Source organism: Nipponia nippon, unplaced genomic scaffold (assembly GCF_047370975.1).
Source record: "Nipponia nippon isolate SJK-2023a ecotype South Korea unplaced genomic scaffold, ASM4737097v1 scaffold_35, whole genome shotgun sequence".
Lineage (NCBI taxonomy): Eukaryota > Metazoa > Chordata > Aves > Pelecaniformes > Threskiornithidae > Nipponia > Nipponia nippon.
The window spans coordinates 1,440,969-1,464,774 of record NW_028262353.1 but is presented as its reverse complement, the minus strand read 5'-3'; the positions used below and the strand labels follow the sequence as shown (position 1 = coordinate 1,464,774).

The 23,806-nt window shown below is 54.6% G+C and overlaps 1 protein-coding gene across 8 annotated transcripts in view; it reads right to left on the bottom strand.

The window, feature by feature from the left end:
• Window positions 1-23,806, bottom strand: part of HDAC7 (histone deacetylase 7) — a 98,157-nt gene that overhangs the window by 65,488 nt on the left and 8,863 nt on the right. For 5 of the 8 annotated variants that reach the window (XR_015707724.1, XM_087771017.1, XM_087771004.1 and 2 more), the window contains one exon: window positions 21,842-22,315. The exons of 2 other annotated variants lie outside the window; for them this stretch is intronic. Coding sequence is in view for 5 of the 6 variants with exons in the window: in XM_087771017.1 (XP_087627143.1) it covers window positions 21,842-22,145 (304 nt within the window). In the remaining variant the exon portion in view is untranslated. Of the gene's footprint in view, window positions 1-10,082; window positions 10,117-21,841; window positions 22,316-23,806 lie in introns of those variants that run through there. One more of the 8 variants, XM_087771011.1, reaches the window with a different exon arrangement.

The window sequence follows — 23,806 nt, the reverse complement described above, 5'->3', positions numbered from 1 at the left end:
GCCTCATTATAAATGCTGAAAATCACCATTTGCTCTCACTCTGTAGCTGCTGATCTCCTGCAGCACACAGCATCCGCTCCAAGCACGCCCTTATCTGCACCTACAAACCAAGACAGGGCCATTACCTACCCCACCTGGGTGCATAGCAGAGGAGATAAAGCTGCCTCTGCTCCCCGCATCCGCACAAGCCCCGTCACGCCAGAGCCCGGCCACAGCTAACGCGGCACCCAAGGCAGCATGTCTGAGCACTGGTAGGTTTGGAGATGCGATTGAAAAGGAAACCTGCCCCGTTTCCTCAGATCCTATCTAAAAACCTCCCTCCTGCTGGCCTCAACTCCGGCCTCGTGCTGGTGGCACCGGAGAGCCCCGCACGGCGCTGCCTGGCGTCCCTCTGCAAACGGCTTGACCGAAGCCACCCACAACCGCAAATGCGGCGGGGAGCCTGCTTGGGGCACACGCAGGGATTAAAGCATTCCTCCCGACCCCTGCCTTCCTATCGCAGGCTTTCTCCTTTTTTCTCCCCCATTTCTTCTGTGCTGGGGATTGAATTTGGGGTGCTCAGGAGGGTTCGAGGCCAACCCGCTGAGCCTGCCAGCAGCAGCGGGACTGGCTTACCCAGCAAGCAGGTGGGCGAGTTGCTGACTTGGGCACAAGAGTGCTTGATGCCTTTTTTATTTGCTGATGCACGATACGGGAGCAGCAGCTCACACCCTGCATTGGGCAACGCGCGGCTGGGCTGGGAAGGAGGCGCCGAGCGGTGCCTTGGGGGGCGATCGATCGGGTCTTCGGGCTGCGTCCTGGGCACTGAAGGGTTTGTGTTTCATATCTCAGGGTCTCAGCCGTACAAGTGAAGGATGTGGGGCCAGAGCAGGGGCTGAGCAGGTCCTAGCCACGCTGGGCAAGCGTTAGCCCACTCCTGGTGCAGTTTTGGCCCCGGTTGCATCCCGCCTGGAAAGGCCGGGCACAGCTGGAGCAGCTCGGCAGAGCTACTGCTCAGCATTTAAACTTCTTGACTCTCATTCAGTAAATGTAAAACTATTCCTATTTAAATGCAAAGCACTGGGAGCGTGCAGACACTCTGCATACAGGAACTTGTATAATAAATAGTTTTGCTCCTCCACAGGACCTTGTCTTGCACCACCTCTGCGTACACCGCGGGATGTCCGCCCTCCGTACGAATTCAGCTGGGACTTGGGCCCTGAGGACCATCAGGGACCTCACAGCACCCATCGGGCAGCCGAAGCGGCAGAAGCCCTGCCACCAGCCGACCCATCTCCCCACGAGCCCCGTCCTCCGCCTGTGCTTTTAACTGAACAACGACACTTGCTTGGCAGCCCAGAAGTTTGTTTTAAATAGACACTCCTTGAATAAGACCTACAAAAATACCTTCACCGTCCTGCTGCTGAGCGTGAAACCACAGCACAGTAAAGAGGAACCATCGACTTAAAAAAAAAAATTAAAAATAAAAAATAATCACACTTCTGCCTGCCTGTTTCGCCCTCCCGTTGTTGTTAGCGCTGCCGCGCGTTGCGCAAAGCGAGGGGCAATGAGAGGGAAGGGGCGATGCCGGTGGGTGGGTTTGCTCCAGGTCTGCGGCCCCCGGGCGCGGCGCAGTCCCGGGGCCACCTTCCCCTGCTGCTCTTGTGGGGCTTTCGTACAGGCCCAGGGAAGAGAAAAACATTTGTTTTAAAAACAGGAAAATGTGATTGTAAAACCACAACAATGGGCTGGGGAAGGAGCCGGAGCAGCTCTCAATTTAGCTTTCGAAACTTTAGCTTCGAGTTGACTAAATATTTCTGTAGCAAACCCTGTCCGCCGCCCCGCACCGCACGCCCTCTCCCGACTCCGGGAGCAAATGCAATAACTCGCTGGCTTCGGCGTTTCCCTTAGAGCGGGTGCCAAATCCGCACCTCCCATTTCAAGCCTCTCCGATGGGATTTGCAGGCACAGGGACAACCTGGTGGGTTCCTCACCGCGCGCTCCCTGCGAAGCAAGGCACAGCCCCACTTATGCAGGAGTTTCTATAGACCTCTGCCTTTTGAATATATCCTCAAAAGCAACTCCAATGTGGCAGTCGCGTGAAAGCCCATCGCATGCATACGTTGACCGCTACCTGCTCTTCCTTGCCTTCTTCATTAGAGAAGCTCAGGCCAAACGCTTTCACAGAAAGGGGCCCTATAAGTTTACAGCAGTTTGCAAATGTCAGCACCTGAGTGACTGGAAATTGTTTATTTCCCTTTAAAATGCCCAGAGGGTTTGTATCCAGATAAAGAAATAATAGCCGGCAAAACTGTGTTTTCCTAAACACCAGGAGAATGAACAAAAGCCCCTGGCACGCTCCGGGCGCTGCTCTGAGCTGCGGGGCACGTTGGCATCAGAGGCTGCAACCTCTCCGTTACGGCACGGCCTCCGTGGCCACCGGTCCGGAGCCCACCCTGGGTCCCTGCTGCCAGCCTGTCCTGCACCCACAGCAAAACACCAGCTCTTCGTCCACCCTCGGGGGGGTTTGGGGGCCACCCGAGCACCCTAAGTGCTCTAAAGGTTAAAGCGTGGGCTTGCTCGGGGGTTAAAGCCAGCTGGGAAGGGGTCGGGGTCCCACTGTGGCGGGTCCTGCCCTTCCCACCCCGCCAAGGGCCGGGGCCAGAGGGTTCCCCAGCAGAGAGGGGCTTTGGGTGCCTCACTGGGCTCGGCGGGTGCCTTTTCCTCTCCCACCCTTTCAGGCATGCAGAGCAGATCTTTGATTATCAGGGCACAAAAAAAGACAGTTGCACCTCATCTTAAAGCTCTTCAGAGGCAGCCTGGGCACAGGAACCACCCGAGTTTACTTAAACTTGGCAGCGGCTGCAAAAAGAGAAATGGCAGTTTCTTAACCCGACCCAGGCAGTTGTGATTTTCTCATCAAGCCAGTTTGAAAAAGGAAATACTGATCTGAAGCTAGCAGCTTGCCATAGGCTGGCTGATAGAAAACACAACCGAACTGACCTGGGAGGGCAACTTTCCATGGGCACTGTATCAGTCACACAAGTGAGAAACCACACGTGAAATCCCTGGGCAGAGCAGGTACGGCTCGTCTGCAAAATAGCCCAGATGACTCATGCCCTAGAAAAGCTCTTCCCCTCTGTCGACTTTAAAGTGATGCTCAGGTGAAGACGTCTAAAGGTAGGTGAGATGAATTCATGCCTTCAGGAAAGTCCCACTGTCAAATCTACATGCTTGGCTCCTCCAAAGCCTAACGCGCCTCTGAGGGCACAAGGACGGACCCCGGCTCTGGCACCTGCCCTCGAAGAAGGGTGGTGAAGCATCACAGCAGGGCGGTAAAGATTCAGAGTCCGTGTGTCCTGCTGTGTGACGAGAGGCCGAAGAGCGCTGTGTGCGTCCAGGGGGAGGTTATGGGATGAATGAATGGCCATCAGAGGTATTTGCAAGGGGCAATATTTCTCCGTGCAGAAGGACCTTTCTTGTCCAGCAGCAGAGCAAGATCCAAATGGAGATAAACAGATTTCAATGAGAAACAAGGAGCATTCAAGGGATGTTATGATCCATCAGGGGCAAGGTACTTTCTCCATCAATTCAACAGCTTGAATCAATACCTGCTCTCTTATTAATAAGAAAGTGGAGCTCACCCAAGCGCTCCAGTCCTGGGATAGGAAACCCTGTGAGGTTGGATTGGGCTAGAGAGGGAAGACCAATATGTTTTAAAGCTTCGTGACAGCAACCGCGCTGTCCCCTTCCTGGACGGGGTCCCCCTGAATGGCCCGAGAGCTGTCTCCAGACTTAGCAAAGCAGCCACGCCACCAGACTAGGCGGGTCTGCAGGGGAAGGTGGATTCCTGCCTTTCAAAAAGGCTCAGAAAACACATCAGGAACGACCGTGCTAGTAAATCTTTCCACCCAGCAAGCTATGACCTCAGCTCCCAGCCTGCCTGCAGAGGCTGGAGGCAACGCTCGGCTCCTTGGTGTCGATTCACCGGCGAACGCGTCGGCAGTGCAAACGAGCGACGTGGAACGGATTGTATCATGCTTGGAGCTTGCTGAGAGAGACACGCTGAGAAAGCCAGGAGCTGGACACCCTGACGGTCAAGGAGGTGGGTGGGAGGACATGCCGGCTGCTGCCAGCAGATGGGTTGAGATGTGAGAGCATAAGCAGCAAAGTTCCTGCTATGGCCAGAAGAGTTGTCACAGGATCATAGGATGATTCAAGTTGGAAGGGACTTCTGGAGGTCTCTGGTTCAACCGCCTGCTTGAAACATGGACAGCTATGAGATCAGAGTAGGTTGCTTGGGGCTTTGGTCTTGAAAGGCTCAAGGATGGAGCCTGCACAACCCATTCCGACGCTTGGCCGTCCTCATAGGGAAGAAGTTCCTCCTTGTATCCAGCCAGAACCTCTCTTATTTCAGTTCATCCTCATTGCTGCTCCTGCCATGCACCATGGTGAAGAGCCTGGCTGCAGCCACGCAGCGCGGGTACCCAGAGCATCACCGCTGCGGCTGGCACCAGGTCACTCCCTGGAGCATAACCTAATCTGAGGATCTGAAAGCATCTTCCAAAAGCGGGTAAGGCGCCTCACCTGCAGGACCCAAGGCAGACACAGTGCCACCAAGTGGACACAGACACACGTACAGATGCCCTTGCAACGTGCTCGGAAACATCCAGAGCTCAAGGTCCCTGGCAGAGAACGTGAAGAGAAGTGCCTGCTCCAAGATTAATTCAGCCAGGCAAATAAACCCACCAGCTCCTGACAGCGTGGGTACCCCAGGGGTTGCTTGCACCCAACCAGTCCACCTTCTGAAGTCAGTTTGGGCACCAGTTCTCCTCCTCTTCTCCCCCCAGTCCCCCAAGCTCTGAGTGCAAAACTTTTGTCCATGCCTCAGCACCTCTGAAAGCCGCTTTTGAGCCCAAACTGACTTCTGACCACTGCAGAACGAGCACATTCAGAGAGCTAAAGATGACGACCAAAGAGGCAAATATAATGAGTTGTGAGGATGGAGAGGTCTAAAACCCCCGTGCAAGGATATGCCCAAAGGCTGCTGAGCAACCGCATGCCTACCCATGGCCAGGCCAGTCCTGATGGCTTCTAACTCACCCAAATATCCCTCATGAGGGAGGCTGTTGAGAAGGACAGCTCGGGCTGGCCAGCACAGCACTGCCAGCGAGCCTCCGGGCATCACGAGCTCCCCAGGGCACCACGAGCGGGGCCGAGGTGGCAGCCCCGCCAGCAGCCTCGCTGCAGAAGCGGCCGGACGTCCAAGCGGAGTGGAGTTTTGCTCTCAGGCTGAGGTCATGTTTCCATTTCGTGCTTGGCAGCGCTGCTGGCAGCCTTTCCACGGCCTCCCAGCCCTCTGGATGCCACGGCAGACGGGCCAGGTCTGCCGGGGACTCCCCGGCCGGCTCGCAGCCTGCTCCAGGCTGCCTCCTCAGCTCAGCCCTCCCTTCTCCCAGGACAAGCCCATGTCGCTGCCATCCCAAAGGAGACCTTCTCCACTGAGACATTGCTTAAAGGAGCCTCCAGCAGCGGTAGACAGCAAGTGCAAAGGCAAAACCTCTGAGTGCGGGGACATCCCTTATGGCTTGGGTTTCCTCCTGGAGCTGGGACATGGGCCTTAGGAGCAGGGAGGATTTCTGGGTGCAGCTACACAAAGTGCTCTGGAGGTGCCAGTGAAACCCCCTGGTGATGGGGTAGGAGGGAAGAAGATGCCAGCAGAGCCAAGGGGAACTGGGATGTCTGGATGAGCAGCCCAGCACTGCTCACACGACAGATCACAGCAATGCCGAGAAAGCGAGGGAACAACCCGAGACACACGCGCGCGTGGCCTGGCCAGGGGGCTGGCAGGGAGGGCGGCCAGAGCCGGGAGCCAGCCTGCCCCTGGCCAGCTCCCTCCCTCTCGCTGAGTTGCCGGGAGGGACTTTAACACTTTGCTGGCTAAGCCGTGGCTTTGGTTGTGGTTGATGGCATCTTTGAAATGGCGCTAATAACTCTGATGGGTTTTTATCTTATGGGGGAGGTAAATAAAAGTTGGAGGAAGGAGGCTCTGGGAGAGGCATCACAGCCAGATGCCTATGAATTTTTCTTGGGACAGACATCAGCTGGATCCCACCAAAAAGCTGCTCATCGTTCACACCGGCTTCTTCAAGGGCCGCCTTCCCTTACAGGACAAACTGCTGAGGTCTCAGCGCAGCTCAGAGTTGCTCGCCTTGGGAGCAGCTCCTGGGCTGCAGCCCCGCGCTGCCTACTCACCCTTCCCACCGCCGCTCCCTGCGCCCTTTGTAGCCTCTTCAGCTTTGACTCAGGGTCCGTTTCCTCTCCACCTCCTCTTGCCGAGAGCTGAAGGTTTCTTTTCCTCTCCTACAGAGCTATCCCAAAAGCAAGGAGCAGAAAATCCTGCCCGTGCACGCTCCTATTTCCAACGCACACCCCTGTAGCTGCCCGGATTTTCTCTTCCAACCTTCTCTACTGCAACTGCCCACGATGGATATGAACATTTCCAATAGAGCTATTTTTAAAAACCAATGCTGATACAATAAGCAGCCTAGTTTGAGGTTTCATTGAGTAACGTTTCAGCACATTGTGGTCCCCATTACATGGGTACTGCCCTTGCGTGAGCTTTGAAGATGACACTCAACAATTTTTAAGGCTTCCTTTTAACAATTGTAACCTCATGATCCCCATGACCACGCGATTACTCATCCTTCAGCTTCAAATTAATCGGTTGGAAATCATCCTGTTTTGCTTAAAAAAAAAAAAAAAAAGCCACCCCCCACCTCCTAATAATGAGACGTGGCTCGTTCTCCGGCATTGCCACAGGGGTTTGGCTCTGCCTGCGACTGCAGGGTGAGGAGCCGGGTCCACTGGCATTTTCTAAACAGTGAGAACCATTTATCCAAAACCATCATATCCCTATTTCCCAGGAAACAGAGAGAAGGATCAGGTGAATGTGGGCTGGGCACAAAGTTCTGAAATTGCCACCAAAAGAGCTTTTATTTGTCAAGTCTGCTCTTTTTCAGGTTTTCTTTGCCCAATGTCAGCTGAAGGCTCCAAGCTCATGCTCAGCCCTAGAAAGGCTTTCTCTGACACATGGGATATCAGCCCACCCAGTAACATTAAAAGACACTTTTTACCCTTTTTATCTTTCCAGTAGGGTCCTTTCGAGGTTTTGATAAGAGCTCACAAACACCCATGGTAAGAATGACCCCATCCATGTGATGTAAGCTTTAACCACCGGGCTTCCTCGCTTTACTTCTGTAAGTAAAGTGGTTTAACATTAAGTACAACAGCCTAGCCACTGCGCATGGCTGCGCCTTCAACAGCCCTGTGAATTAACCCTCTTCAGCAGGCAGAATAGGTAAATTCTGCTTCTTTTAGGTGTTTTCAGTCATTAGGGGAAGGCATTGGAAGTTTTCCTCCCCCTGAGGGCAGCAGCTCTGCCGTGGGTGCTGTGCTCTCCTGCTGCGTGAAGCCTTCCCGGCCACTTATCAGCTCCCTGTTGGCATTTTCACAGTCCTGTCCCTGGAGTTGTCACTTTTTCCTCATTTTTCTCATCTCAGGCTGTCACTTACGGGCTGCTCGCCTGGTGGAATTGCCTCGATTCCCCAGCAAAGCCTGAGACCCGTCTGGTTCTCTCTTGTCCCCCACTCAGAATTTTACTGCTTGAATCAAGATACCCTCCCCAAGGTTTTTCTTCCACAAGGTCTCATCTCTGGTCCCCGTTACAGTCTGGCCAGGAACTACAGAGTCCACAAGGCCTCCAGAATCGCCCATCAGACTCAGTACAATCAAAACTGTTATAAATGCCACAAAAGAGCCTCTTTTTTGGAGTTCTTACCTGAAACTAATATCTTTCAAAAGTTTCAGTCCTTCTAGGACTGTGCTGTTCTCCAAGCGTTTGCACCAGCATCTGACAACTCAAGCGCAGACTGTTAAAAAAAAGCTTGTCACCTCTGATACAAAAGGATTTTTAAGCAGCTATCTTTTGCTCATTTTGTCCCTGCAGCTTTCCTTGAAGCCTTCAGTTACGCTGGAGCATCCTCAGTGGCTCACTACACTTTGGCACCTGCCCTGCAAACATCTCTAGCTGCTTTTCTCATGCAGTTCCTTCCCTCTCTCCTCCAAAGAAGCATTCGGCCTCGCTGCCGTAGGCGGGGAACAAAGACAACCCCAACCCAGAGCTCATAACTGATGAAGCTTTAATACAAGTGGAAAGCAACAGAGGAAAGAGTGGGTGAAAGAGGAGAGGGTCTGCTGCATCTCTCCCCTGCTCCTTGCTAACCGATGCCAATTGACCCTAATTTGCACTAATTGGTGACCACGATCAGACGTTGCTGTCTCCAGCTGTAGAGAACAGCCCTGAGGGTGATTTCTGGGCCTGGAAGTGGTTGTAGGAACCCTGGGATTGAAAGCCTTCCTGCTGCACGAGCTCTACGAAGTTCCTCCACTTTCTTCCCCACTTCTCAACAACGTCCCATCATGTGGGGGGCTCCGTTTTCCTTAGTGCTGCATCCTCTCTCTCTCCTTTTTTCCCACTATCCCCCCTCAAAGCCAGGAGACGAGGTGCTTGAAACACAGTTGTTGTGCTGCCAAGGTCAACCATCCAAAGGTCACGTCAGATTGCCTACGGATCACGAGATTTAGCATTAAGGGTCCTGATACTTTAAAAGTGCCAGCTCTTCCAATTTGCGTCCCGGTTTCTGAAACAACTAGGGCACCCTGAGCATGTGCTCAGCTTTTTCTACAGCCCAGAGAACCAAAAGCAGTTGCTTTTAGCTGGAAATTCCCAGGCTGGGGTGTGGGAGCGTTACACCAGTTTCAGCACTTTTGAGGTAGGACAAAACTCAACAAGTTCTTCCATCACAGCTTCCCTCCTCCTAACCGTGGTGTTGTGATGTGCACATTTATATTTTGATGCAATTTTCCAATGTATTCACAGAAAGAAAGCAAAGAGGTACCAGGGGGTGGCAAGAGAAGAGCTGTAATACCTGTCTTGGGATGAAGAAAGTGGAGAGATGCTCCCTCCGCATGTCCTGGCTCCAGTCTCTTGGTCCAGGCCAGGGCTCTGCAAGGCGAATACTGGTGTATGGAGAAAAAGTCGTTCATGTCATGTAAGCCAATGCTGCAGCTATTGTATACCATCATGGTTTAGCGCCCAGAACTAGTGTCAGGTCAGCTCACGTCCAATAAAGCCGTCCACGCTGTGGGTCATACGGCAACACAGCGTCCACAGTGCAGTGCACACAGGAGGGTCTTGAGGAGCAGCAATGAGAACTGCATGCTTTGAAGGTGAAAGCCTGTAACTGAGCATCTAGCCTGGAAATTGGAGAGCTCTGGTGTCCCGCGAGAGCCAGTGCTGCTTTTTACCATGCTAAGCCTAACGCAATGCCTGCCTTTCTCACCTGACGGGGGGAGCTCGGAGATTGTCACATGCTGTATGGTGAGCAACCGATGGTGAACGTGAGCAAGACCCACCTGCCCTGTCGGCCGTTCCCTTCCTGGCTGGTGTCCACCAGGAGATCCTCTGTATTAAGCCCTTTGCTACAGCCCGTCTACCGGAGCATCTCTCAGCTACTTTAAATACAAGAGGCTGTACCAGCGGAGGGGATGGGGATACTGGCCGGGGGCTGTCGAGGCAAGAGCGGTCATAACGCAGTAGGCACCACACAAAAATGGGTCAACCAGACTAAAAATCCCTAACTCCCTGCGTGCCCTTGGGCAGGGTATGGTCTGGGTCACAAGGCGCCGGAGCTACAAACACAGCACGCACCGACTGTATTTCCTGACGAACGGTACCCAGGCTCCTGAGCAGGCTGGCAGCTCGCTCGGCAGTAAACAAGACGCAAACACATGCTTTCACAACTGATCGGAGCCTCCTCTTCTCCGTGCCTCGCCATTCACTCCCCTCCACCTCCGTGTCTCCTCGTCCTCCCGAGCGGCTCAAGCCAGGGGATGCCTAAAACCACCCGTGCAGCGATGGTGGCAATCACAGCAACACGACAGAGATGTTCAGCAAAGAGCAGAAGGTAAAGAAAGCCCAAAGACACATTTAAACACAAAAGATGGGTTGGACGAGAGTAGCCCGGAGAGGACGAGGGTACCTTTGTTGTCAGTGCTCATCTGCCCGGTCAGAGCTGCCTGCTGCCCTTCAGGTTTCCGTCTCTCTTTTGCCCCAGTGCATGTGACAGTCCCCAGGCAGAGCAGCTCTTTAGTGTGGTCTGCACCGTGTGTGGCGAGGAGCCCGAACCCTGCTCTCTAGCTTTCTTCTCGGTGCAGTTTCCATGCTCGGTTTCAGAATGACGACCTCTGATGCTGCGCTGCCTCGGGCAGCGGCTCACTCTCTCGCACAAGTGGGTTTATCTCGCATCCTTTCATTTACTCTCACACCCAGCTGGGGGCCAACCGGTTTCAAAATAAAATGAAGCTGCCAGAAGCTCTTGGGACTCTACCAACCTTTTGCAAACACTTTGAGCCGTCGCAGAAAATGGCCTGTTTCCATGAATGCTCCCGCTGGCATAATTGGTCACCCGGGGATTCCCGGACAATGAATATCCCGGGACCAGATGCAGCAAGATGCCCAGTTTTATATCTGGGTGGTGTGGGGAGACTAAAATTGGAGCAGCTTCGGAGCCACCCACGCTCACGCAGGAAGGGAAAAATCCCTCCCTTCGAGAATTTACAACCTAAAGCTCAGATTTCCAAACGGCAGCAGTCATCCACGCGAAGGAAGGGCCGGTCCCAATTACCAAGGCAGACGAAAAGAGGAGGGAGACGCTGTTCCCCCTGCTCTGCACGCGGGGCGAGCCGATGCCCAGGCGGGTACCGGGCTCGCTCAAGGGCACCAGGGGAGTCTGCACCAAAAGCAGGAATCGCCCCAACTCTCCGTTCAGCATCTCCCAGCACCAATATCGTCCTCCCTGTGCTTGGCAGCCTGTCCCTCCAGTGCAATATTTGCTCTGAGCTGGCTGTTTCCGCAGTCATCCCCGCCAGGCTGCGGCTCCGCTTTTGCCCTGGTCGAGAGCAGATGGAGGAGCCCGGTCCTCCACTGAGCAAATGAAGCTTTTTACACGGGCGGCTGTCGACAGGAAGGCCTGGAGATATTGCTGCTGCCGAAGCAGCGAGACAGCCCGTGGCGGGACTCCGAGGAGGCCAAGAACAGGAGGACGAGTTCATAAGCTATCATCATTCCAAATAGCTGGAGGCAGAGAACCTGGACCGGTTCTTCTGCTGGGGAGGACACCGCGGCTCAGCGTAGCAGTGTGTTCCCCCACCACGCTGGTGGAAATTAGTTTTCTCCCTGTAATTGTCCTTCTGTTCACAAATCGCTAATGTGCGCTTTTAGTCTAAATAACTTTTATTTTAGGTTAAAGGCAAATGGAAAATCAGGAGAGAGCCCAAGCGAAGTTTCCATGAGGCAGAAGACTTCTGCCTCCCTCCCCTGCCATGAAATGAATTGCCTCCCACCAAGTGATAGCTGGTACCCAGGAAGGTCCATGGGACTGGAAGTTGTTCCCAGGGCCATCGAGTCCAGGGCCAACATGAACTAAGTGACACAGTGCAAAATTGTCCACGGCAGCCCACTCCACAGGTCCCCACTCCTGGAGTATTCCCCACTGCCATATTTATTGCTTAAGATCAAAAGCCACCAACTAGAACTCGGTACACAAAGAAAAAATGGAACCTCTGTTATTTTGGGGGGATACAACTAGCAAGGAAAAGCGGGCAGTCTCCTGGGTAAAGCTCAGGAAGACCCAGATCCAACGCTGCCTGCCAGCTCCGAGGGGAATCGCTCTCATGAGTAAGATAACCTCAGCCGCAGAATTTTCCTTCCCTCTACATCGTCAAGGTATCGGGCACCTGAGGCAGATAAAAGAGTAGATGTTCCCCAAAAGAAAAAGTTTATAAGAAATATGGGGTCAAATTATGCAACACCCCTGCAACTTGTAAAATCTAAAGCTGTAGGACATAAATCAACCACTAACTGCCTGGGGTTAAAGAGAAACTTCCTCCCTAGCAACCTATTGCACAAGTGCCTTTTAACGGGAGCTCCTATCTTCTGAAATCTCTGTTAGGGAGAGGTTGCCTGGACCATAGGGCTGCTGGGCTGAGTCTTTATCATCTTTTCTGTGCCCTTTTGCTCCGATCCATCTTATTTTCTCTTCCTCAAGCTGGCGAGCGTTGGGGAGGAGGTGCAAAGCCAGCAGCTCTCTGCTTTGGCCTGGGGCTACCCCAACCCGTGGCTCAGCTCAGGCTGAGGTTGGTCCCACCACCATCGCGTCCCCATTTTCTAAGCCCCGCACTAAGGACCGGGCACTTTAGCATCTTCCCCTTCCCTAGCCCTGACTTGGGTCCTGGAAAATTTTGTAGATGATTAGTGAGCGCTGTTGACTCTTTTTCATGTGCAATCTGTTCCTGCCGGCCGCTTTATTGTCCCCAAGAAAGGCTGGAAAAAGGCTCTCGGGTCAAGCACTTGCTTACCATGGGGATGCAAGAGGGAAACCGCAGTGGGACCCAGCTCGGAACCGCACAGCAGTGTTATGGAGATCACCCTGCAGCTGCCGCCGCTCCACCGGCCACGGAGAGCCGAGCGGTGCCGCGGGGCTGGTTCCCCTGGGCTGCTGGGAGCATTTGCTATAAAGACCCCCGTGAGCCTGAGCCGGGGGTCCCGGTGGGAGACGTGTTCCCAGCACAGACATCGGATGAGGAGCAGCAGCTCGCGCCGCTCCCCGAGGCTGTTCACATCCCCTGGAGCCGGCCGCAGTCACACAGGCCCACGCAGCCACGAACGCCCGCTCCAGCTCCGGAGCCGGCCAGCAAAGTCCCCATCCTGGCGGAGGCTGTTCCTGCTCCGCTTCCCATCCTCCACAGCTTCCCCCAGCCCATCAGCGGGCTGAACTGATTTCCACCAGCCATTTCTGGCTGAAACTTGTTTTATTTGTATTTTAACCCTTGCCTTACTCTCCCCTCCCACTAAATAAACCAGAAACAAAGAGAAATCACTGCAAGCGGCAGCCACCAGCCTTTGTAGCACCATGTCACGCCAGAAAAACCCCGCAGGGGTAGGGAAAGCCGGTGCTTTCGGTGCCCCTCCGCCTGCCACTCCCCTGTGCCATGGGATACGTGAGAGCTCGGCGCCGGGGCTGGTGTTAACGCGCTGTTTGTTTGGTGACTGTTCTGCTACGGTTATTTTTAGCCGGTGACGCCTGGGGTATTTCGCTTCAGGATGTCCGGTCTGAGCCTCTTTCTGGGAATCCCATGTTCTCTAATTGTAAACAGCCCCATTCAGTTGCTTGCAAGCGCAAGAGGCCCCGACTTCTGCAGCGGGGCTGTCAGGTGTGAGTCAAACAGGAAGCCGCTGCTGCGCAGGCGAGTGAGGGATTAGTCCTCAAAAAGTGCCCTCGATTAACTCGCGGGTCCCGGCCCCGCAGCCCGCCCCTGGCCAAGCCGATTGACCCGGCCGGTGTGAGGCTGGGGCGTTCGGGATGCTGCCTGGGGGATGCTGCCCACGCTGGGGTTTGGCTCTGCACCTCCTCCACGGCAAGGTTTATTTGGAAGCTCGGTGTTGCCTGTGCCACCCCCCTCTGAAAAATGAGGTTTGGGTAATTTAGAGGCCCCAGCTGCTGCTTTTGAAAATGTTGTCACTGTGGCAAAAGGGCTCCAGAGCATCAGAAACCTCCTTGTGCGCAGGTGCGGCACTTCAGGGACACAAAGGCATCGGGGTCTGGATGGTGCCGGGAGTCTCTGGGAGGGGACTGAGGAGGTGCAGGGGCACCGGAGGGGAAAGGAGGGAGCCGGGGGGTGGCTTCAGTCCTGTCCCCCTCCCCGCAGGGCTGAGACAAGGCACAGCACCAGCCTGACCTCCCAAACCCTGCAAGCGAGGGTCTTTTGCTAAAAGCAGCAGCACGCTGCTGCCCTTGTGCGCTATAACCAGCCTGGGGCGGCTCAAACACATCTCCCGCGTGTCTCAATGCCGGGGCAGAGGCTGCAGCTAAGTCTCCATCACCCCCAGTGAAGCCAGGACTGGGCAGGGGGTCAGGGTGACCAAGATGAGCCTGTAACCCCATGAAAACAGAGGCTGGTGCCTCGATGATTGTCAAGAGACAGCGGAAAGGCAAGGGACGTAAAGACGGCATCCCATGTCTTTATGTTCAGGCATCACTGGATGATGCACATCAGCAGAGGTGCCAAAAGCGGCACCGAAAAGGAACCGCTTCTGTTCCCAGCGGTGCTGGGCAGCCCTCCCTGCTGCACGGCGCCGGCGGGCTCCGAGCACCCGCTTGGACACCCGGCTCCGAGCAGCAGTAACGGCACTGTGTCAGTCCCACTCTCCTCCCTTTACAGCTGCTCTAAAGGTCCCAAATGTTAGCAATATATCGGCGGTCGCAAGCGCTCTGGTTATCCCATTAGCAGTTGATCCCTATTTTCCATTCCCTTATGTTTGGGAGCCTAAGAAAACCTTGCAACAGTAGTTTTGTTCATACAACCGGACTTTACCAGTGCTTGTTCAGCTGAAAGAACCTGGGACCCCTCCAGCATTTCCAGACCACAGACTTTGCTACCTGCAAACCCCCCTGCCCATGGGAGCCCAGCTGCCTGGGGAATAGGGACAGCGAAATCCTCGGGGACAGTGAAATCCTCACTCATGCTTCTCTAAAACCCAACAATTATGGAGCTTAAGTTATGCAGCTTCCACATCAGAAGCAATTTTTTTGGTAGAAAAGTTGGGGTGACGCCTGCCCGGCCCTGCGCGGAGCTGTTACATCCCAAGCGGCTGGGATGCCAGCGGAGGCCGGTGTCTTGCAGCCACGTGTGTCCGCTCGGGACGCCGGTGCTCCGCTGCCATCCCCACACTCACGCCGCCCCTGCTGCCCCTCCGGTGAGCTCAACATACAAGTAGGAGTTGAGCCAGGTTAGAAAAGAGCTCTTTCATGGCTGAGGCACAACAGATTGATGGCAGAGAGCAATGTTTTCAAAAGGGGATGAGAGTAGGATGCTGTAAAGTATCTAAATCCGGTAGGAACATGAGTCATACCGAGCATCCATCGGGACTGCGGCTTCCAGGGCACCTCGGTGCATAGAAAAAGTTCCCCGGAACGGCCCGTGCGCGGAGCAGCGTTGCCAGCGCCGGTGAAGTAGGGCATGTGCACGGTTGTGCCCGTCTCTTATCTGACTCATTTCAGCGTCTCAGGGGAAACCCTGGCATTGATAAACTGCTCTCTGCTCCCTGCCTCCGCATTTACTAACCGAAATCTGGAGTCTATTTTTAACCCCGAAACACCCACTGCAAGCAGTGGGGAGCCTGCAGCGCGGTGCAGCGGGTCGGCCAGCACCGTCGGGTTGGGACCGTGTCGCTGCCAGCCCCGTTTCTGAGTCTGAGCTGGCTCGTGCTGTTGTTTACCGGGGTAATTTGACTGTGGCATTGGCAAGTTATCAAGCAAAGTGAGACCAAAACAAGTCACGCAGGCACTTTCCATGCTTGGTGCCGGCACCGTGCCCCCGGATGGGGTATGCAAAACTGAAAGGCTCCAACTTTTTATTTTCCAGCACATCCCCCAAATGAGTGTGCTGTTTAACCAGCTCATCACCGCTGTTTTTGGGGGACTGGTTCAAGCGGGTAGCGTGGCTGAGGGGCAAGTGAGCTGGCAAAAGCCTCCAGGTTCGAAACGAGCTTGCACTAGGGAGTGGAAACCAGGTTCAGGCCACGCTACTGTTTGAGGGTCATTTTCCTCTTGTTATTTACTTCCCTCGTGCTCAGGGCTGCAGTGTACACAGGCACACACCAGCCACACACCGACCAGGACAAATGCAAGCATGCACAGCAGCGCACGCATGTGCAGACACACGCATGTACAGACGCACGCGTGCCTGCGTGCACCGCCCAGCGCAGCGGTGGGATGCAGCAACATGAAGTGGCGAGACCTCGAGGCTCTTTGGGTCTCAGACTCTCACGTTACAGCTCGTCCGTCCGGAGACGCTCAGCCGCTCTGTCTGGAAACAGCAAGAGAAGCAGCATTTTCGTTTCCCAGCCAAACTGAGAGCAGGAAGGGCAGGGGCAAGACAAAGTGTGTCAAAGCCTAAGCTGCTGCAGAGCCGTTGCATCCGAGGTGACGCACGTCCGAGCCCGGGTGACGAGCTGAAGGCTGGCCCTGCCGCAAATTTGGAAGGGAAGTTGAAGCCAGCGTCGGCAAAGCCACCGGCTGCTTCAGGTGTTCCCGGGAGCTTTTTGTGCTCCTTCTGCACGGAGGGAGCGGATCCAGCCTGGCTTTGTGGTCAGGGCAGGACACCTCCTGCTTTCTCTGGCCTGGTTTCAGGGGATCCAGGGATAAGGCTTCCAGCTCTCCCTCGGGGAAACACCTCCACTCCCAAACATTGCAGGAGAGAAGAGAGTCTGGTTGTAATTCCTGTCTAAACAAAGGTTGCCTTTAACAGCAGCGTCCCGACCCTGCCGCGGGACGACACCCGACGTTTCCTCTCCAGAGCCCCCACGCTACCTGCGAGGCCTTGGGTAATCACCCATTCTGGGACAGCTTTTTCTGGCTTTAGGAAAATTTCAGTGGCCAAGGCTCCCAAACACCTTTGCTCTTCTCCCTGCACATCACAGCCCCTCCAAAAGCAGCATGAGCCCGCGGCTCGGGTGGGAGATGCTTTTGGTCACCTCCGACTGCTCCACCCGGCCAGGAGCCCTAGGGACCAGTTTATCCCATTTTCTGCCTCTGCTCAGAGCCTCCTGCAGCCTTTCTGCCTTCTCCCTGGGCACCAGCATAAATGCTTCAGGTCGCCTCTCCTCGGGGGCGTTTCAGACCGAAGCAGAATGCTCAGCAGCCCAGGAATAACTCAGGAGGCGTAAATCAGTCTTGCAGCCCCAAGAAATAGGTCCCCATTTCCCCATGGGAGAGGCCGCCGGGGAGTCGCACGCCCGGCAGCACGCGATGAGGGTGGGTTGCACGCCTGTCCCCCGGCTGCGGTTCCTGCTCCGGCTGTTTCTGCTCCATTGCAGAGACGTACTATAAACCCTTCATTTCCTGACACACATGGGATGAGGCCAAGGGGTCGTGTTTTGGACAACCTGGCTTTTCCATGGCAACCAGCAATGATGTCAGCGACATGCAACGATCGGAAGGGGCCTGGGGAATGGAGAGCTCTCCAGGAACGAGGCGGGAGAGGAGGCCGAGATGGTGGGGGATGCGTTCACCGAGGGCCGGGGCCGTGCGAGAGCAGTCCCAGCAATGTTTTCCTTGGATGCCCCGAGCACGAGCCGTGGCTGAAGCGCACGGAGGCTGGAGCCCGGCACAGTGGCCGTAGCAGAGACCATCCTGCCCTCTCCTTCTTCCAGCTCCCATCCCTCTGCGCATCCCCCCGGCCTTTCATCCCCTGCGGCCCCAGCCCCCAGCTCTTGCACAACGCCCATTAAAGCTTTCCGCCATCTTCTCTCCCGTGCAAGGGCAGTTGCAGGCTTAATCCCCCCCGCCCTTCGCCTCCGGGGCGCGGAGCTGCCCTGCTCCCCCTTCCCCTGCCATTTCTCTCCCTGCTTTGTTCCTACAGCCGCTCTTCTTCCCATCACAAATTCCCTCCCTGCAGGGGAGCCCCTTTACGACAGCAAAATAATTAAAAACTTGGCCAGACAAGTATGCGCGGCCCTGACGGTCGGCATCTGGTGCCGTGGGGCAGTTTGAAAGCTCTCATGCAGCGGTGTCCATCTGTCTGCCCGGGCTTCTTGTGGCTGGTGTCCGTCTGTCTATCCGGGCTTCCTGTGGCTGGAGCCATCTGATACCACAGCGCTTCACCTCTGGGCATTGCGCTGCAGTGGAGCCCTGTCTGGGTTAGCTCCTAGATGCCACCAGGATAAACACACCGAGTAAAAACATCCCTGCATGCATGGAGCTGCCAAGGAACCGCCGCTCCGCCCGCTCGCGGTGTGCCAGAAAAGCCCGAGCATCTCTTTTCCACCCCAGAAACACCCATGGAGGCGTGAAGCATCGGCTCTGACCCCATCCCTGACTCCTCTCCGATGCTTCACGGGATGGACCTGGACACGCAGCTGTAGCCAAGGAGGGAACAAGGCCGGCGGGGCACGGCAGAGATGAGAAACAAGCTGCCTGCGCTTCCAGAGCAGCTGGGGAACACCATCCGCTCCAGCCACGCTGGGCAGAGACTGAGCACGGCCATCTATCGCAGAGTTAATTGGTAATCAAGTTTTCACCTGCTGCATCCTCAGAGTATTCATCTGCCTAAAGGTCCTTCTAGCACAGCAAGCAAATAAGCAGATTTGAGCCAGGTCTCAGTTTTTACTCCTTGCTCATGTGCTGAGTGTTTATGTGATACCGGCCAAGTCATTTCAATGACCCGTTACAAATACACCTTCCTCAACAGTAAACGAAAGAGTGTCCTGTAAAAAAAAACAAAACAAAACACAAAAACCAAAAAACAACCCCAAAAACATTTCACTACAAGGCAGACATCAGTGAAACAGCAGTTAGAGACTGGTGAGACCTGCAAAGAAATCAGGTGCTTGTGGATGGGGACTGCACGGAGTGGGGTCCACAAAAGCACGAGGAAGACAGCCTTGCGCTGCCTGCAGTAACACACAGCTGCTGTCAAATAACTGTCAAAACCAAACGTGTTCAGTAGCAGGAGGCTTGGCGGTGGTGTGAAGACAGCACGGCCGCTGTCTTCCCTGCGTTTTGGACCTCACCAAAAGATTTCAGCCTAAATGAAAGCATTTTCAGCAAACAGCATCACCCAGCACACCCAGCCCGGCGCGTGTTGACTCAGGGCTGTCTCTACACATCCTTCCTACGGAGACCCGACACCACCAGCACCACTTGCGGGGGGGGGGGGGGGGAAGAAGGAAGAAAAAAAAAAAAAAAGAGAGAGAAAAAACAAAACAACAACACAAAAGACCTTCCAAAAACGTTGTACGAAAAGTGAACACTCAGCAGAGCGAGGTTTCCTGCGCAGTGAGAGTTGGCCAGCGAACGAACAGGAAATCACTGCTTCCTGCCTGCAGAGGAAGCGCCTATCTAATGCCTGCGATCAAAAACAAACAGCACTTCAATTAAACAAACAAAGGACCTAAAACTTCAACAGCTCGTAGCCTGGGTCAGCTCCAGCCGTAGGGAAACGCGTCCAAAAATAAGAGGCTTGTAACCTTGAAAAAGGCCCTCATCCTCTTCCCCTCGCAGCGACGCTGCTGGCGCTGCGTGCGCAGAAAGCAGAAGGGATTAGGCAACCTCCTGGCCGCGGCCCTGGGTGGGTGCTGCTGTCCCAGGAACCAGCCGTGCCGCCCCGGGGAAGGGGGAGCGACAGCCCCGACTCCTGGGTTTGGCGAAGGACCGCTGCCGACAGCCAGAGCCGCGGCGGAGCTCGGCCCCGCGCATCCCCGGCGCCCGACGCCGCAGGTGAGGCAGGAATCCCAACTTCATGAAAAAACCCCTTTCTGCTCCAGCCTGACGGCTCTGAAGAAAAGTTTGAGAAGCGTTTGCACGAGGAGAGCAGCAGCGGCGCGGCGCCTTCGCAGCCTGCGCAGGAGATGGGAGCCACCTCTCGTCGCCCGCAGCCTTGGGGGCGGTTTGAGGCACCCAGCCGGCAGGCAGCAGCCTCCGCCTGCCCCGGACCGTCTCGGACGCTGTGACTTCGGATGGCTTTAAGCCACGGCCCTGTGTCTGGCCTCTGCTTTGCTTGTCTCAGTTCTGGTTTGAGATTTAGTTTCACGAATAGGAATGTTTCCTTTCTGATCTGCTACACAGATTTTTTTTTTTTTTCCCCCCTGTTCTAATGCAGATTCACTTGTCTTAAATATCATGAATTCAGGAAATGGGAAGAGCGATCCCTTCTTATTACATCTGCACAGAGCAGAATTTATATTCCCCAGACTATAAATCATTCCTCGGAGTCACACAGCAATAGGATCTTGAGCATCTCATAATTTCAGGGTTTCACCTCCGTAAAGGGGCCAGAGGATGCCGAGGGCTGTGAAACACCCAGGAATCTCGCACCGTTTTTCCAACTTGCTGGAAACCTTTGGTGTAGACAAATCACAGTGACGGGATGGATCTGAAAAGACAGCAGGGTTCAGCAGCCGGGTCCTCCCCGGCCCAGTGCGTGCTGCCAGCGCTCGGATCAGCCACTGCGCCGGGGCGAAGCCGCGGCTGCGCTTGCTTGGCGGGGGAGTTACAGGGTCTGGGTCTCACCGCGTGAATGACCGACGCTGAGCACGTGCCGTTTGCCGCATTTAAAGCGCGGGCACAGAGATGGAGGAAACAGTTTTGCTTCAAACCCAGAGCCTCAGGGTGTCTCCAACTCAAAATCCATCTCTGGAAAGCCTATATTCCCTTCAAAGCCATGCTCTGTCCCCAAAGCCCAGAACGAGCCCTTTCCTCCCCTGTGAGACTGCAGCCTGCTGTCCTTCCATCCAGCCGACCGTCTGTCCATCCAGCCCAGGCTCTTCCAGGCTGAGCCCCGAAGCTCCAGCATTGCTCATTCCGCACATGTCCGGTGCTCTGGGCTTTTCCAAAGCCAGGCTGGCTGGAAAAACTGCTCTCCCAGCATGAAAGCGAGCACAGAAAAAAGGACACAAAAAGGCCGGGGTTGTCCTGGGACTTTGTGTTTGAAAGGGAGCGCTTTTCTCCGTCTCGCTGAGCGCGTTTGACGACGCGGTAAGAAATATGGTTCAAGAACAAAGGACGGCGAGCAGTTACCAGGGAGGAGCAGGCTGGCATGAAAAAAAGGCTAAAGCAGGCTGAACCACGGCGTTACCTGTCTCCCAGCCTGCTGGGGACTAGCAGAAGCCACGGACTGGCAGCCCAGGGTTGCAGCAGCGCCGCAGGGACCTGGTGACCTTCGAGAGAGGCTCCATCTCCTCCTATTCCACCCCCCGTTCCAGGGGTGCGAGCGGCAGCACCCCGGGTCCCGACACGCTCGCTCTGCTGTAGGTTTGCACCGGCGCTGCGGAGCTCAGGATGGGTTTTACAGACCCGCACGCGTCTGCCAGGCCCGGCACAACGCAGAGCGCAATGGGTTTTTTCTTCTTCTTCTTCGGTGCATTTTGCATTTGAAGGATGCCAAGGCAGCAGCAAACTAGATCCGACTACAGGCTGATGGAATAACTATTCCAGAGTCACCGATAGCCCCGCAATGGCCTTGGACAGCAAATTTCAAGGATGGGGGAATGTGTGTGGCCATAAGAGTCTTCCTGTGTGGCCACCACGCAAAAACCCATTATTTTGCAGTTTGCCTGGTGATATCATAACCATCAGGTGCAGCCATCACAAATTTGCTAAATGCTTGCAGCTCAGGCAAGAGTTTTTTTGCCTCACCCGCCTGGTTTGTTCGGGGGGGGAAAAAGTTTACCTGTTTCCTGGCATTATAGCTGCTCACTGGTTTTATTTGCTTTTAAAGTAAACTTCCTGATGAATTAACCAAGCCCAATTAATATATATTTAAAGTCCATTTTCCTGGCGATGCAAACAATGCATGGCTGTGTCTGTCCGGGAGAGATACCAAGGGGAAAGCGTCACTGGAAATAAGGTCACGGCTGGGTACCTGCCACTTCCTAGCCCTGCGCGCCACGAGGGTGGCCAAACACGTCGTCTCACCTCAGCCCCAACTTACCAGCTGCTCCTGGTGGCCATTTCTCAGCGCTTTGTCCCAGTTTCCCTTTCCCTGTGTGACAGCCCCCACCCAGCGACCCCAAGCTCAGCTTCACCAAGGGAACGGGGCCATAAAGCCAGGACGATGAACGCCAAAAATCTCCGATAGTCCATCAAGATGCCAAGAAGCTACATGAAGGGGGACAAGCATCTACGGAGCAGCACTGCCATCCCACCGGTCCCTCCCGCCTTTGCCCAGTCTGCCCACTTGCCTGCTGCAGTGACACTGGTCAGAGGGAACGGCTGGGGCAGGGTGCAGCGCCGGTGACGGCAGCAATCACCGTGCCTTGCCAAAACATCCCAGCAGGGACAACACGCGAGGGCCAAGCGCCAGGACGTGGCCTGAATACAGAGCTGCTGTGCTGAAGGAAGGGCCTCTCTGGACGCTTGCACTCTGAGAGCTCTCGTCTGAGTCTTTTTAAGCAATGTCTGGTCCTTCCTACTGCAGAATTGCGGTCCTGGCCTGGCGGATAAAAGGGTTGCTGATGCTGTTCCATCCCTTGCTGGAAAATACATGCAACATCCCTGGAAAGTTGATTGCTAATATGGAAACGCTGGCCAATTTCCTCATTGTGTAAGTGCCAAGAACACAGATGAGCTCCTGGAGGCTGCTATGGAGGGGACTATGGGCACAGAGGTGGGGAAGGATTCAGTGGCAGAAGTGGCAGTAAAGTTCTCATCTCCTCCTGAAAAATCAAGGGAACACAATTATGCCTCTGCAAAGCTCCATTAAATCTGACCGTTTCATCTACATTGATATTAACACATGTCAGCTCCCGCTGGAAAAGCGCCTGTCCCAGGCAGTAGCACAGCAGCTTTGGAGGTTTCCTCCTGCCGCAGATCCGAGATCTGTTCAGTATCAAGTCTGGAGATGCTCACTTCACCTCCCTCATTCCGCTACATTGAAAGCCCGGTTTTATCCAACTCCTTCAAACCAGTCAATGGGATTTAAGGTGAAGGTGACTGCTTCCCTTATGTTGACCGGCTCTGATCCTCCCGGGAGCAATCCCACGCATGCCCAGCTAGCCACTGTCCGTTCCTGAGCGTCTCTAACTACAACTCCTAGCCCGCTTTCAGAGATACCGGAGTGCTGCCCCAAGCCACTGGATTTAGTGGAGGTCTCTGGCTAAGAGCAAATGGCACAAACACAGCTGCACTGGGATGAAGGGAAAACACCCGATGTCGTGTTGGACTAGAAATGTGATTTTTAAGGAGATGATAGCTCAAAAATTTATCTAGCCTACTCTGACTTCCCACATAACAGACTACACAGGCTTTCTAGAGGATTTTTGCACAAGCCACAGGTTCTGCAGGTCTCCTAGAAAACTTCCAGTCACGTTTTGAACAGTTTATACGTTGCAGAATACAGAACAACTTTTTGGTTGTTTATAGCGTAAGGACACGCCGCGCTCCGACGGCTACCTGAACCAACGCAGAATCCCAGATGGTCTCAGTAATGCTTTGATGAGTACTAAGAGTGTTCTTTGATACCTTCTTTGATCATTCCTGTTTATGAGGCCCAAGATCATGCTTGGTTTTTCAACTGCCATATTATACCAGAAACAGTACCAGTAGGTTTCTCCTTTCAAAGCCTCCTATAGCCTCTTCAAGGCATTGCTTCCTAAAATACAGCTCCCCATTGCAAATACGCCCTACGTCTGTGACGGGCAGCATCAACATTCCTATTTTCCAAAAGAATCAACTCCAGTCAGATTAAAACATAGCAAGGACACAGCTGTTAATTTTGTCTGCCTGGGTATCACATTGGGCCTTACGGGAGAAGCGGGGCACGGCCTCCCGATTACCCCGCTGGCGGCCAAATCCTGTCCAGAGTCAGGTTTCTAGAATGAATCCAGAAGTCAGCACCTGATCTACACTTTCTCTGTTCTCAGCCGTAGTCTTCCAGTGTTTTCCAACACAAAATCACGTTGTTTGCGTGTGCCCAGGTTCACCCTGTTAATCTGAATTTCCCTTTATCAGCTGGTTTTCCTCTGTCTTTTCCACGTGTAAGTCATCGGCTGCTTCTCCTAAAGCCCCTACCAGAAGGATTCAACTTGCCCAGATTAGGAGTGCGCATCAAATATCTACTTTTAGCCAAGATGAAGGGTCCCCGGAGGAGCCCCCTCCTCCCCGCTGCCTGCAAAGGGAGCCAGGGCTGAGCCGCTCGGCTGGGCTCC